Source organism: Rhinopithecus roxellana, chromosome 10 (genome assembly GCF_007565055.1).
Source record: "Rhinopithecus roxellana isolate Shanxi Qingling chromosome 10, ASM756505v1, whole genome shotgun sequence".
Lineage (NCBI taxonomy): Eukaryota > Metazoa > Chordata > Mammalia > Primates > Cercopithecidae > Rhinopithecus > Rhinopithecus roxellana.
In genome coordinates, this window is record NC_044558.1 from 98,977,400 (window position 1) to 98,990,191 (window position 12,792).

The following is a 12,792-nucleotide window of genomic DNA, read 5'->3' on the forward strand; positions in this document are numbered from 1 at the left end:
TTCTAAGTGTCAAAGCTACTGGAACTCCGCTTCCTAAAATGCTAAGGAAAGGGTGTGAAAATGCCAGATGCCGCCGCCGGCACAGGCTCCGCTCCCCGGAAAGCCGATTCCCACTCCCACTCGCCCTTGTGGTGCGGGGAGGGACGCGTAGTTGTGTCCTGCGCTCTGACTGGCTGCGCTGGGACGTGGGGGCGTGTCTGCGGGGGGGGGGTGTCATCTCCCGAGACCTGATTGGCCATGGGCGAAGGGGCTGGTGGCCTGGTTGAAGCTGCCGAGGACTGTCGGGAGCTTCTTGGGACCGAGGACCCAGACCCAGGCTCCAGGCCTCAGCGGGACGGCGGACCGTGGGGAGGCTGACCGGAGAGAGAGGGAAGGACGGGGCCTGGCCCCCGAGACTCCCTGTGCCTTGCTTGGAGCTGACGCCAACGGGTGAGTCGCCCTCTTCCTCTGCTCTCTTCCTCACCTGCGGCGCCGTGGCGGAGGTCACGGTCCGCAAAACCCCACGCATCACCAGACGCTCAGCTCAGCCTGCCAGGTTTCTCTGGAAAAGAGGAGGCCCTACAGTGAATGTGCGGCCTTTTGATCGGTCCCGGAGATGATCTTCCGAGGACCCTCGTTTTTCCTTGCTTATAAACGTTGGTCAGTTTGAGACTGGCAGCAGGGCATACGTGTTATGAAAGAGGAACTCTACTGAAACCAGTGGTGGTGTAGAGAAGATCATACTAACCATAACTGTGTGTATTACGGAAGTGAATTTCACTCCTCAAAAATGCTTAAGAAACAAGCATCCTAGAACAGCCCACGTTGTGATTTAACAAACATTTACCAAAAGCATTACTTTATGTGGGGGCACAGGGATAAGAGCAGGACTCTGGAGCCAAACTGTGGGGTTTGAATCCAAATTCTGCCTTTTTTTTTTTTTTTTTTTTTTTTTAGCTAAGCAACCTTGAGGAAGTTCCTTTACTTGCGTCTGTTTCCTCAATTTAAAATGGGTTGTTGTGATGATTTAATGATTTAGTATATGTGAAGAGTTTTCTGCATATTTTAAGTGATTTGTGGTATTAACTCATTTGATCTTTGCAGTCACCCAGGAGATAGTGTCACCATTTTCCTGATGCCAAACTGAGGCTCAGAGAGGTGAAGTAACTTCCTCAATTCTCAGCACAACTGTTGTCCAGGAATCAGGCAGTCTGTCTCTGGTAACCCAGTTTTACCCACTGCATTAATTTACTGCATCCATTTGTTCACTTGTTTCACCTGACAAATACTGATTTTGTCTCTGTGTGGAACAAGTTCTTTGCTGGGTGCAGGGAATAAAGCAGAACACCGTTCAGTTCCTGCCTTCCCAACGCTTGTAAATCTAGTGCGAGTTGTTCATGGCCGGGCTGCAGGGTGTCCATGAATCCTGCTAAAATCATTTGCGAAATGTTGTGAGTGTGGGTCTTTTCTTCTGGAAAGAGAGTCTGTGACTCTCAGGTTCTAAGTTGATCTGTGATCCAAATGGAGGGATGAAGAAGTGTTGGTTTAGCAGACCTGTGCCTAGTATGCCTGATACACAGCTTGAACTTCAAACAAAGAGCAACACAATTCCTACTGGTTGGAAGAATAAAGAACTTATAAGAGCATGATAAGTGCTGCAGTAGAGTCCGGAGCAGGGTGCTGTGGAAGAGCACACAGAAGGCCACCTGCCCAGGAATGCCTCCTAGAGGCAGTGAAGGCAGCTGGGTGAAGGGTAGGGAAGTAGTTCATTGGAACACTGTGGTGACCAGTCTCTGTCCATGTGGAGTGTTGAGACAGAAACAATACACGAACAGCTGCAGCTGTTGTACCACTTGTGCACAAGTGTAGAAGAAGTCCATGGTGCCATGAAATCCTATAATGAGGACAAGAGGCTTCATGTATTCATGAAGGTTAGAAAAGTTTCCTTGAGAAAGTGACACTTAGGCCTAAGAGTTGGAGCATTTTGGGCATGGAATCTGACCCACAGTCTTCAAAGACCACATGGTAGAAACCAGTAGAGCACCAGGGACTGACAGGAAGCAAATGCAGCTGGTGCAGGAGAGGGAAATGGGAATTAGGGTGGTAGCAGAGCCCAAAGAGGCCTTGTAGCCTGGCAAGGCATTTCTATGTTTTATTTTATTTTGTCTTTATCCTAAAATGCTATTGGAAAGTTTATTGCAGGGAGCTGACAAGATCACATGTTGAGAAGAAGTTGGAAAGAATCCCAAGTGGATCAACTGAATATCTAGATGAGGACAAGATCTGTGGGGAGAGACTGTAAGGTAAGAAGAAGAGAGGTCTAGAACCAAGCCTTGAAGGTGAGCTTGCAAGGGAGACAGAGGGTGGCCAGAAGTATAGAAAGGGAGAAGAATCAAAAAAGTGAGGTGTCCAGGAAGTCAAATGAGAGAATATTTCAAGGAAAAAGTGGTCAGCTCTGCTAAAAGCTGCAGAAGTCAAAAGAGATAAGGAAGGTTGGGTGTGGTGGCTCATGGCTTGTGATAGTCCTTTTTCACACTGCTGATAAAGACATACCCAAGACTGGGCAATTTACAAAAGCAAGAGGTTTAATGGACTTACAGTGCCACGTGGTTGGGGAGACCTCACAATCATGGCAGAAGGTGAAAGGCAAATCTCATATCGTGACAGACAAGAGAAGAGAATGAGAGCCCAGTGAAAGGGGTTTCCCCTTATCAAACCATCAGATCTCATGAGGTTTACTCACTACCATGAGAACAGTGTGGGGGGAACCACCCCCATGGTTTAATTATCTCCCACTGGGTTCCTCCCACAACACAAGGGAATTATGGGAGCTACAATTCAAGATGAGATTTGGGTGGGGACACAGCCAAACCATATCACGCCGGTAATCTCAACACTTTGGGATGCCAAGGTGGGCAGATCGCTTGAGTTCAGGAGTTCAAGAGCAGCCTGGAAACATGGTGAAACCCCATCTCTACAAAAAAAGAGATAAGAATGAAAACTACTCATTGGCTGTAACCACATGGAAATTATCTTTATTGCAAGCTATATAAGTAGAAGAGGAAATGGAGAGAAAGAAGGATCTGCAAGAGTTAGCTTAGGGGAAGAGAGAGATAGGGTTTGGGCAGGGAAAGGAAGAGCAGTGGAGAGAGATAGGGTTTGGGCAAGGAGAGGAAGAGCAGTGGAGTGATGGCTGGAGCATCAGAGGAGGATACACCTGAAGGAGCGAACACTTGAGAAAGAAGGACTTGAGAGTTCTCAGGCCAGAGAGGCTGGGCTCAGCATAGGAGCAGGAATGACCCTGGATAATGAAAGCTGTGATTGTAGGGAAGGGGAACTAGTGATAGGTTTATGTCTGCTGAGAGGAGCTGCTTTCCTTTCTTTGTACAGATAGGAGGCCAGGGCACTGGTTGTGAGTGAAGGTGGGTATGGAGGTAGGCGGGAAGCTAGAGGTCTGAGTTGAGAAGATTTGAGATAGTTGGTGGGAAGGGTGGAAGAGTGAGTCAACCAGAGCTTGTTTGAGGATGGTCTGGCAGGGGGAGACAAGTATGTAGCAAAGACCAGAAATAAACCTCTTGGCCCCACTGAGGAACTGCAAAGAAGGGGTATGAGGATGGAGGCTAATTAGAGACAAAAGCTACATTTAACATATGATAAAGGAGGCATCATAAGTCATGGGGAAGGAAAGGATTGTTCAGAAAATGGTACTTGGAGAGAAGTAAACTATTGATAAAATCTATTTAGATTCTCAGCTCACACCCAGAAATTTCAAATGAACTTAAGGAGCTAAGTTTTAAAATTCAAACAAAAATATGGGAGGAAATATGGATGAATTTTTGCTGATCATCTGGTACTTAAAAGCAGTAAGGATCATCAAGGAAAACTTCCCTGACCTTCCTTTGACCACGTGAAATTACCTGCTTTGTTCTAACAGATGCTGTAATATGAACTTTAATAATAATATGCTAAATGAAATAAGCTAGACACAAAAGACAATTATTATATGACCCCACATATAAGAAGTACCTAGAATAGACAAATTCATAGAGACAGAAAGTAAAATAGAGGTAACTGGTGTCTGGAGGGAAGACGGTATGGAGAGTTATTGTTTAATGGGCACAGAGACAGAGTTGGTGTTTGCGATAGTGGTCATGGTGGTACAACACTGTGAATGTACTTTAAGCCACTGAATGGTACACTTGAAAATGGTTTAAATGGTAAATTTTTTTGTTATTTATATCTTACCACAATTAAAAAGGGGGCTACTTTGGTATGCTAAAATATACCATCAACAACTGAAAATGAGCTGAAGAAAATATTGTATTTTCAAAAATGAGATTGTATTTCTTAATTCATAGAGTTTATACAAGTCAATTTTTAAAAAGCAGAACGATTGCAGTTTTACAAGTCAGGAATGGTTGATTTGCAAAAGGAAATAAAGGTGAAGAAAATAGTTTGATTATGAAAACATCACCCTCATGAATAATAAAAAGTTGAATTAGTGTTATATCATTTTTCACATATCAAAATAAAAATTGATGAGAGAATCACTCATACTGCTTGTGAGAATGTCAACTGAGATGGTTTTTCCGACAGGAAATTTAGCAACTTTGCTTTCCCAGTGTTCACATATCTCCTCTTCAGTCAGGAAATCTACTTCTAGGAATTCATCCTAAAGGAAAAGCATATGAAATGTGGACATTTATTCAGCATATAGCAAAAATTACAAATAGCCTAAATGCTCAATATAAGGAATGAATTACAAAATAATAATATATCCATCCCATATACCAAGCACTCATCTTAAATGTTTACAGAGCATTTTTGATACCACGGTTAGATACTTACTATGAATAAAATAGAAGCAGAAAAATAAATCAGATACATATGTATGTATTATGTGTTCATTACATAGGAGTCACAACATTCATACTTTTCACTTTCATAGTCAGCTGTGTTTGCTCATCAGAGACGAAGCAAGACAGATTTACTGGTAAAGATGACTCACCTGAACACATCATAGTTCATAGCCAACTACTTCATCTGTGTGGTGTCTGCATAAGAGATTTTCAAGAAAAATTCTGAGTCTTTGTAATTTTCACTTTATAGGCTGAATTCAGAACCTAAGTCCCATGTGTAGGGAAGGTACCACACAGGAGACCAGAAATACACTCTTTCAGCAAGTCCAGCACAGCCAGGAGTTCCTTGGGGTTGGAACAGATCCTGTTCTCTGGCTAAGCACTAGATCTGCAGTTGGCTTGGTTGGGGGTTACATTATACAGAATGACAGATCTTTAAACATTAGAACAACATTGACCATGGCAAAGTGCACTCATTGACAGAGGCTCCTGCAGAGGAACAGCAGCTGTCTGCATTTTCTGCTTCCTCCAGGCTGAACTGTGATGTGTTCAGGTCACATATCATCATGTATGCCAAAATATGTACAGTTGTCTTTGGGTCATGGGGATCGTGAAAGACTTTTTCCACTTCCTTATACTTTTCAGAAGTTGGCAACTTTTCCACATTGAATGTGCATTGCTTTTATAAGCAGTTATTTTGGGAAATAGCATTTAAAATCCATTCTTTAGGCCGGGCACGGTGGCTCACACCTGTAATCCCAACATTTTGGGAGGCTGAGGTGGGTGGACCACTTGAGCTCAGGAGTTCCAGACCAGCCTGGGCAACATGGCAAAACCCTGTCTCTACAAAAAGTACAAAAATTAGCGAGGCATGGTGGCTCATGGCTGTAGTCCCATCTACTCAGGAGGCTGAGGCTGGAGAATCACCTGAGCCCAGAAAGCAGAGGTTGTGCAGTGAGCCGAGATCACACCACTGTACTCCATCCAGCCTGGGTGACAGAGTGAGACCCTGTCTCTAAAATAAATAAATAAATACATTTTTTGGTTTTCAGTTCTCTTTGTAAATAATCTGTCTAAAATACAATTTAAAGTCATACTACTACAAGACTTTTAGCTCCAGAAATTTTTCTCTGTACCAGGCATTGTGCAAAGTACTTGACATGCATTTTAACCCTTACAGTTTTCCTGTAAGGCTTAGATTCTGTTCTCTCCATTTCACAGATTGCTGCTAGTAATACTCATTGAATAGTTAGTGTGAGGCGCTATTCTAATTACTGCTGTCTTGTTTTATCTGAGGCTAGCTTACACAAGGCTGCCCCATAAGCTAGAGCCAGGATTGGGTGTGGGTGGTTGGCAGCAGCCCATGCTCCTCCCCCGTGGTACAGAGGTGCAGCCTGAGCTTGTGGGGTCACACAACAGGGAGTGGGGAGTGGGATCCCAGCCCCGATCTGCCTGTGCTTCATCATGCTGTGCCTCCTCCTTCCTGTCAAAGTTGATGGCCTTCTTACAAAGTTTTTAAAATAATAATTTCATCTTGGCTAGCAGTATTAGGACTATTATCTGAAGAAAATTCTGGTTGAACCACTAAGAGTAAAACAAGCTATAGCTTCAATTATTTTAGTCTCCATAGGCGCTCACAGTGAGCTAAACCAAAATGGGAAACCAAAATGGAAAGGGTATTACCTAATTTTCCTAACAGAATAATTATTTATTTGGATTAGTTAAGACAGGGCTGAAAGTGAAGAGTCCCCAGCATATATGGCAAGGGCGTTTAAATTAGAGTCAGGGATTGGAAATGGCTGCTTTCTGCTTTTCTTCCAGACCTATAAAGAGTGAGGGAAGGCTGCCAACAGGCTAAATTGACCCGCACTATACACTTTTGTGGCAAGGCTAAGACACTTACAACACTCTCAGGTACTAAAACAAACCAGATGTATTTTCATTACCAGAGACAAAAGAAATAGCGGTGAAGGAGTTCATTATGCTCATTATGACACTCTTAACATACTGACCATTTTGAATTAAAGGCACCTGAAAAATATCATGTGTAAGATCTGACCTGTTTCTTAAAAACAGATAAAATTCCCATGTGAGAGACACCCTCCCTACACCAAAAGGAGTAACATCCTTAACCTCAAGGATGAGAAATTGATACCAAAACATTTCTGCACCGTCCTTATTAAAATAACTTATCTTTTAGACCTCCCCATGTAATTCAGTTGCTTCTTCACAGCTTTCTATTTTTTGTGCAACTCAGTACATAAATAACTGACTCTAACTGCTTCTTTGGGTCTCTGATTCCTTATGAGGGATCCCATGCCACGTAAACTTGTATTAAATAAAGTTTATGGCCGGGGGCGGGGGCCCACGCCTGTAATCCCAGCATTTTGGGAGGCCAAGACGGGCAGATCATGAGGTCAAGAGATCGAGACCATCCTGGCCAACATGGTGAAACCCCATCTCTACTAAAAATACAAAAATTAGCTGGGCGTGATGGTGCACACTTGTAATCCCAGCTACTCGGGAGGCTGAGGCAGGAGAATCACTTGAACCCAGGAGGTGGAGGTTGCAGTGAGCCGAGATCGCACCACTGCATTCCAGCTGGGCAACAGAGAGAGACTGTCTCAAAATAAATAAAGTTTAAAAAAATAAAGTTTATGTTTTTCTCCTGTTAATGTATCTTATGTCTAATTCTCGGGTCCTGTCACGACCCTAAGAAGATGGAGGTGTTTTGCTGCCCCTACAGAGGCAAAGACTGTTAATGTATCAGACACAGTATAGCCATCTCAAGATACCTAAAGATGTCAAGTGGATAGCTTATTACACTGTTCTGAAAGTACAGTCACTTTTCCACAGCTGACCTGGTTTTCCATGGCACCATGGGAACAGCCACGTGGCATTTTTTCATTTTACCCAGCTAGGGATTACTGGTGCCCGCCACCACACCCTGCTAATTTTTGTATTTTTAGTAGAGATGGGGTTTCACCATGTTGGCCAAGCTGGTCTCAAACTCCTGACCTCAGGTGATCCGCCCACCTTAGCCTCCCAAAGTGCTGGAATTACAACTTATTCTAATTCTGGATTTATAAAAGGGAGTTTTGTTCACATAATTCTAAAAAAAAAAAAAAAAAAAATCCACATTTAAAATAAAATGGCCCATTTTGGGTGATAGTTATTCAGCAAAATATTTAATGTATAAAATTAGAGATGACCCTTCCCCTCTTCCCCCTTTAAATATCTGCTTCCACTAAACACCAACTTAATAATATAAAACATTTTTTAATAAACCATGTTTGTGTGTGTGTGCATAATACAGCCCTCCTAAAAGAAAAACAGTTGTGGAAAAGGGAATTTGTATGAAAATAACATCTGAGGTCTGTCAACCTTTGAACTCTTTGGTCTTGCTGCTCTTCTGTAAAATGGAAGTAACTCAACAGTATATTTACAAAATGTAAGATGTCAAAGTTGTGGAGAAGTGTATTACAATTCAAGTATTTAGGAGGATTTTTGTTTTGGTTTTTTTTTTTTTTTTGCGGAGTTTCACTCTTGTTGCCCAATCTGGAGTGCAATGGCACAATCTCGGCTCACTGCAACCTCCGGCTCCTGGGTTCAAGCAATCCTTATTTAGGAGGATTTAAAAAAATATTCCACATGAGTAGTTTTCTTGTCTAATTTAAATCCACTTTATTTCCAGACGTTGTAAACAGCTCAAATTTGTAAGTGTATGTATTCTGAAAGTCAACACCCTTATACTAAAAACCTTTATTCTTTTTACAGATAGAATGAGTCCATTTAAGTCCCAGGACGGTGGAAAGTAACTAGTGGATTGCAGCCATGTTGTGGAAGCTGCTGCTGAGATCCCAGTCCTGCAGGCTGTGTTCTTTCAAAAAGATGCAATCACCTCCAAAATACAGACCTTTCTTAGCATGCTTCACCTATACAACTGATAGACAGTCGAGCAAAGAAAATACAAGAACAGTGGAAAAGCTCTATAAATTTCCAGTTGACATCAGGAAAATTCGCAGATTAAAAGGATGGGTACTTTTAGAGGATAAAACCTATGTTGAAGAAATTGCGAGTATTTTACAAGAACTAGGTGCCGATGAGACTGCTGTAGCCAGTATTTTGGAACGCTGCCCGGAAGCAATTGTCTGTAGTCCAACCGCTGTTAACACCCAGAGAAAACTCTGGCAGTTGGTCTGCAAAAATGAGGAAGAGTTAATCAAGTTAATAGAGCAGTTTCCAGAATCTTTCTTTACTATTAAAGACCAAGAAAACCAGAAGCTGAATGTTCAGTTCTTTCAAGAGTTGGAACTAAAAAATGTGGTCATTAGCAGACTTTTGACTACTGCATCTAATGTTTTTCATAATCCTGTTGAGAAGAATAAGCAAATGGTAAGAATTCTCCAAGAGAGTTATCTAGATGTAGGTGGCTCTGAGGCCAACATGAAAGTTTGGCTACTAAAATTGCTAAGCCAAAACCCATTTATTTTGTTAAATTCTCCCGCAGCTATAAAGGAAACACTAGAATTTCTCCAGGAGCAAGGTTTCACAAGCTTTGAAATTCTCCAGCTTCTGTCCAAACTCAAAGGATTTCTTTTTCAACTTTGCCCAAGAAGTATACAGAATAGTATTTCCTTCTCTAAAAATGTTTTTAAATGCACAGATCATGACCTGAAGCAATTAGTTTTGAAATGTCCAGCCCTTTTATATTATTCTGTTCCAGTTTTAGAAGACAGAATGCAAGGATTATTGAGAGAAGGAATTTCCATAGCTCAAATAAGAGAGACGCCAATGGTTCTTGAATTAACACCACAGATAGTACAGTACAGGATAAGGAAATTGAATTCCTTAGGCTACAGAATAAAGGATGGACATCTAGCAAATCTAAATGGATCAAAAAAAGAGTTTGAAGCTAATTTTGGCAAAATTCAGGCCAAAAAAGTAAGGCCATTATTTAACCCTGTGGCACCATTAAATGTTGAAGAATGACATACTGACTGATGTTGCTTCTTTCTAGCAGTGCAGGGTGAAACTAGCAAAGACAAAAATTCAGGCAGTTTGTAGGTACCAGTAATTTAAGAACCTGCTTAGCTTCTGGGTTGCATTTGAGTTATCTCTAAATAGATAAATTCTGACTCATTTGCCATATTATAAAATATAAATTGTATGTTTTAATAAATAAAGTTGGTAACTTTTACCTTAAACCATTATTTCAAAAACTCATGTACTATTAAATGGCATATCAGTGTGATACTTTATAAGTGAATCACTTCTAAGAAATGGACAAGTGCTTAATTCAAGGTATGGATACATTTTTATTCATACAGCACACTTCATCTTAGGATGCAAATCCAGTCTTTCTCATTACTAGCCATGAAACATCACTCTACTGTAGTCCGAATTCCGTAGCTTAGTGTTACGTGAACTATCAGCAAACTTCTATACCTTTTTTCTTTTTTTTGGAGAAAAGTTCATCTTGTGTTTAGAATAAATGACTGTCTTTGAGAACCAAGTATTACTCATCCAAAAAGAAGAGTTGGAGCCTATTTGTGTGGTCAGTTTGTTTAGGATTGACCATTATGGTAACTCTTATAAAACACCATGCACATTCATTACTTTCCTCATTTTACACATGAGGAAACTGAAGCTGAGAGAGGCCACTCAGCTGCCAAATGGCAGAGTCCAGGTTTATTACCTGGGCTCCGACTTCTGTTCAAACCTTGTGAACTGGAAGGATTACTTATGAATTGACATAAGAGAAGTCACCCCTACCTGACAGGCCAAAAGGAATAAGTACTAACAACAAATTCGGGGACATGTATGAAAACCTCTCCATAAAATGTTCTAATTCAAAATTTTCTAATTTATATACATTTGAAATAAATGGAGCTTTTTAGAAAACATTCTGAAAATCCAGGTCTGCCTGTAAGGGAAAGTCGGTGATGGTTAGTTCTAATTTTAGGGGTGGCGTTTCAAGTTTCCATTTCTGAACCTTGTTCCAAGATAAACATACCCAGATAAAGAACTGACTCACTTTCAGCTGTGAAGTCTGAACTTTGTAACAAATGCACAGCCAAATGACTGACGACATCTGTGCACTATTTGTACATGGCTTAAATATAATGAAAAAATTATGAAAAATGCAGGCAGTATCCTCACTCTTCACTCCTTCAGCAAAGGCAAGTAACCCTTACTATCCACATCTGTTCGCCTCCTAGAGGGAGCTCTGTATATAAGTGCTTTACGATTCTAAAAGTACCATTGTTCACTGTTATACGGATGAGGAGACTCAGGGTAAGTCACCTACCCAAGGTCATGCAGGAATGTTTGTTCAAGAACAGCAGCTAGTACAGTTAGAGCAGGGTCGAGTGGTTGGGAGAGTGGCACAAGAGGAGAGAGGCGGCACAGGTCCATGTAAGGAGCAGAATCTCATTTGAAGTGTGATGGGAAACCGTTGGAGAGTTTTTAGTTTATGCTTCTTGTCCTGACATTCTTGCTCAGTGGCATTCTTGCTCTTTCACTCTTAAGTGTCTCAGTTGGGAAGACATTATATGTGATATGGTTACCTTGGTAGTTAGATGTCAATTTTGAGATGCCTACTAGACATCCTAGGAGGAATGTCAAACAGGCAAATGGCTAAGTCTGGAGTTGAGTTTCAGTCAGAACTGAAAATACATATTTGGGGATCATCTGCCTATCTATGATATTTAAAACCATGGCTCTAGATTAGACTGCCTAGGGGGGAAAAAAAGTGCAGCTTTGGAGTAGGGTAGTTGGCCAAGCCTGGAAAAAGACTGGTCAAAGCAAGAAATTGGTCACAGGAAGAAACAAGGACATGGTCACTAATAATGAAGCCACTGAAGGGTCAACTAAGATAAAGAGAAGTGACGAATGGGTTTGGCAAAAAGGAAATAATTGGTTCACACTATAGAGTGATTCTGGGCGAGGCACTGTGGCTCACACCTGCAATCCCAACACTTTGGGAAGCCAAGCAGGAGAATCACTTGAGACCAGGAGTTTGAGACCACCCCGGGCAACACAGTGAGATCCTGTCTCTATAAAAAATGTTTAAAAATGTTTTAAATCAGCCTGGTGTGGTGGCACACACCTCTAGTCCTAGCTACTTGGTAGGGTGAGGTGAGAGGATGGCTTGGGCCCAGAAGATCAAGGCTGCAGTGAGGTATGTTCGTACCACTGCACTGCAGCCTGGGCGACATCGAGTGTGAAAGCAAACATACAATAAAAGGGCATATTAGAAAGTTTGAGTGGCTACATGTACTTTGTGGCCATTAATTTAAAAGGAGACTAGTCAATACAGCAGCAAAATTTAAGTGCTCAGATCTAGGCACGGAGAACCAGAGGTAGTTACAGTTATAGAAATACATTTGTAGCTTACTCTAACTTGAAAAGATTACATTCTTAATCAATTATGCAGTATACTGACTTTATTTTCCCTTGGGGCCCATTCCATTGCTTTTGGCTTTTGAACCTCTGAAATTGTTCTGCTTTGCCTTTTTTTTCCATTCATATGTTCTAACTCAGATCTTCCTATGAAACAATTTTAAAAATTCAAAATCAGTAACATAGCAGGGGGAGATATCCTTCCATTAAACACTAGAGTCAAATTCGGCTTCCTCTGTGAAAAAAGGCTCTTTAACAAAATTAGATTTTCTTCAATTTGTGTAAAATCACACTAAATTCATTGCTGTAGCAAAATGTGGTCACCGAAGTAAATATGATCACCTGAAAGACTTCCAGTAAGCTGCAAGTCAGACAGCCTGGTCAATCAAGCATACAGGCCGCACTGAATGTCAACACTAGAATAAAGGCCTAGTTACTGAGTAGCCCCATTTCTGTTCCTGGACATAAGCTGGAGAAGTTTGACCTACACTAATTCAAAAGTGATATGGAAAATTCAACTAACATTGAAAGTTAGCCTGTTCTGTATTTG

At 41.4% G+C, this 12,792-nt stretch overlaps 1 protein-coding gene across 4 annotated transcripts; it reads left to right on the forward strand.

Annotated features, from left to right (window-relative positions):
• Window positions 1-231: 231 nt before the first annotated feature.
• MTERF2 (mitochondrial transcription termination factor 2) lies at window positions 232-10,093 on the forward strand. 4 transcript variants are annotated; one of them, XM_010381351.2, is made up of 3 exons: window positions 232-429; window positions 2,182-2,282; window positions 8,616-10,093. In XM_010381351.2, the coding sequence occupies exon 3, from the start codon at window positions 8,673-8,675 to the stop codon at window positions 9,828-9,830; it is 1,158 nt and encodes a 385-aa protein (XP_010379653.1). In that variant the 5' UTR covers window positions 232-429; window positions 2,182-2,282; window positions 8,616-8,672; the 3' UTR covers window positions 9,831-10,093. The 4 variants fall into 4 exon arrangements, with proteins under 4 accessions (XP_010379653.1, XP_030794587.1, XP_010379643.1 ...); XM_030938727.1 differs by having other exon boundaries at window positions 1,084-2,282; window positions 8,616-9,838; XM_010381341.2 differs by having other exon boundaries at window positions 2,172-2,282; window positions 8,616-9,832.
• Window positions 10,094-12,792: the final 2,699 nt, after the last annotated feature.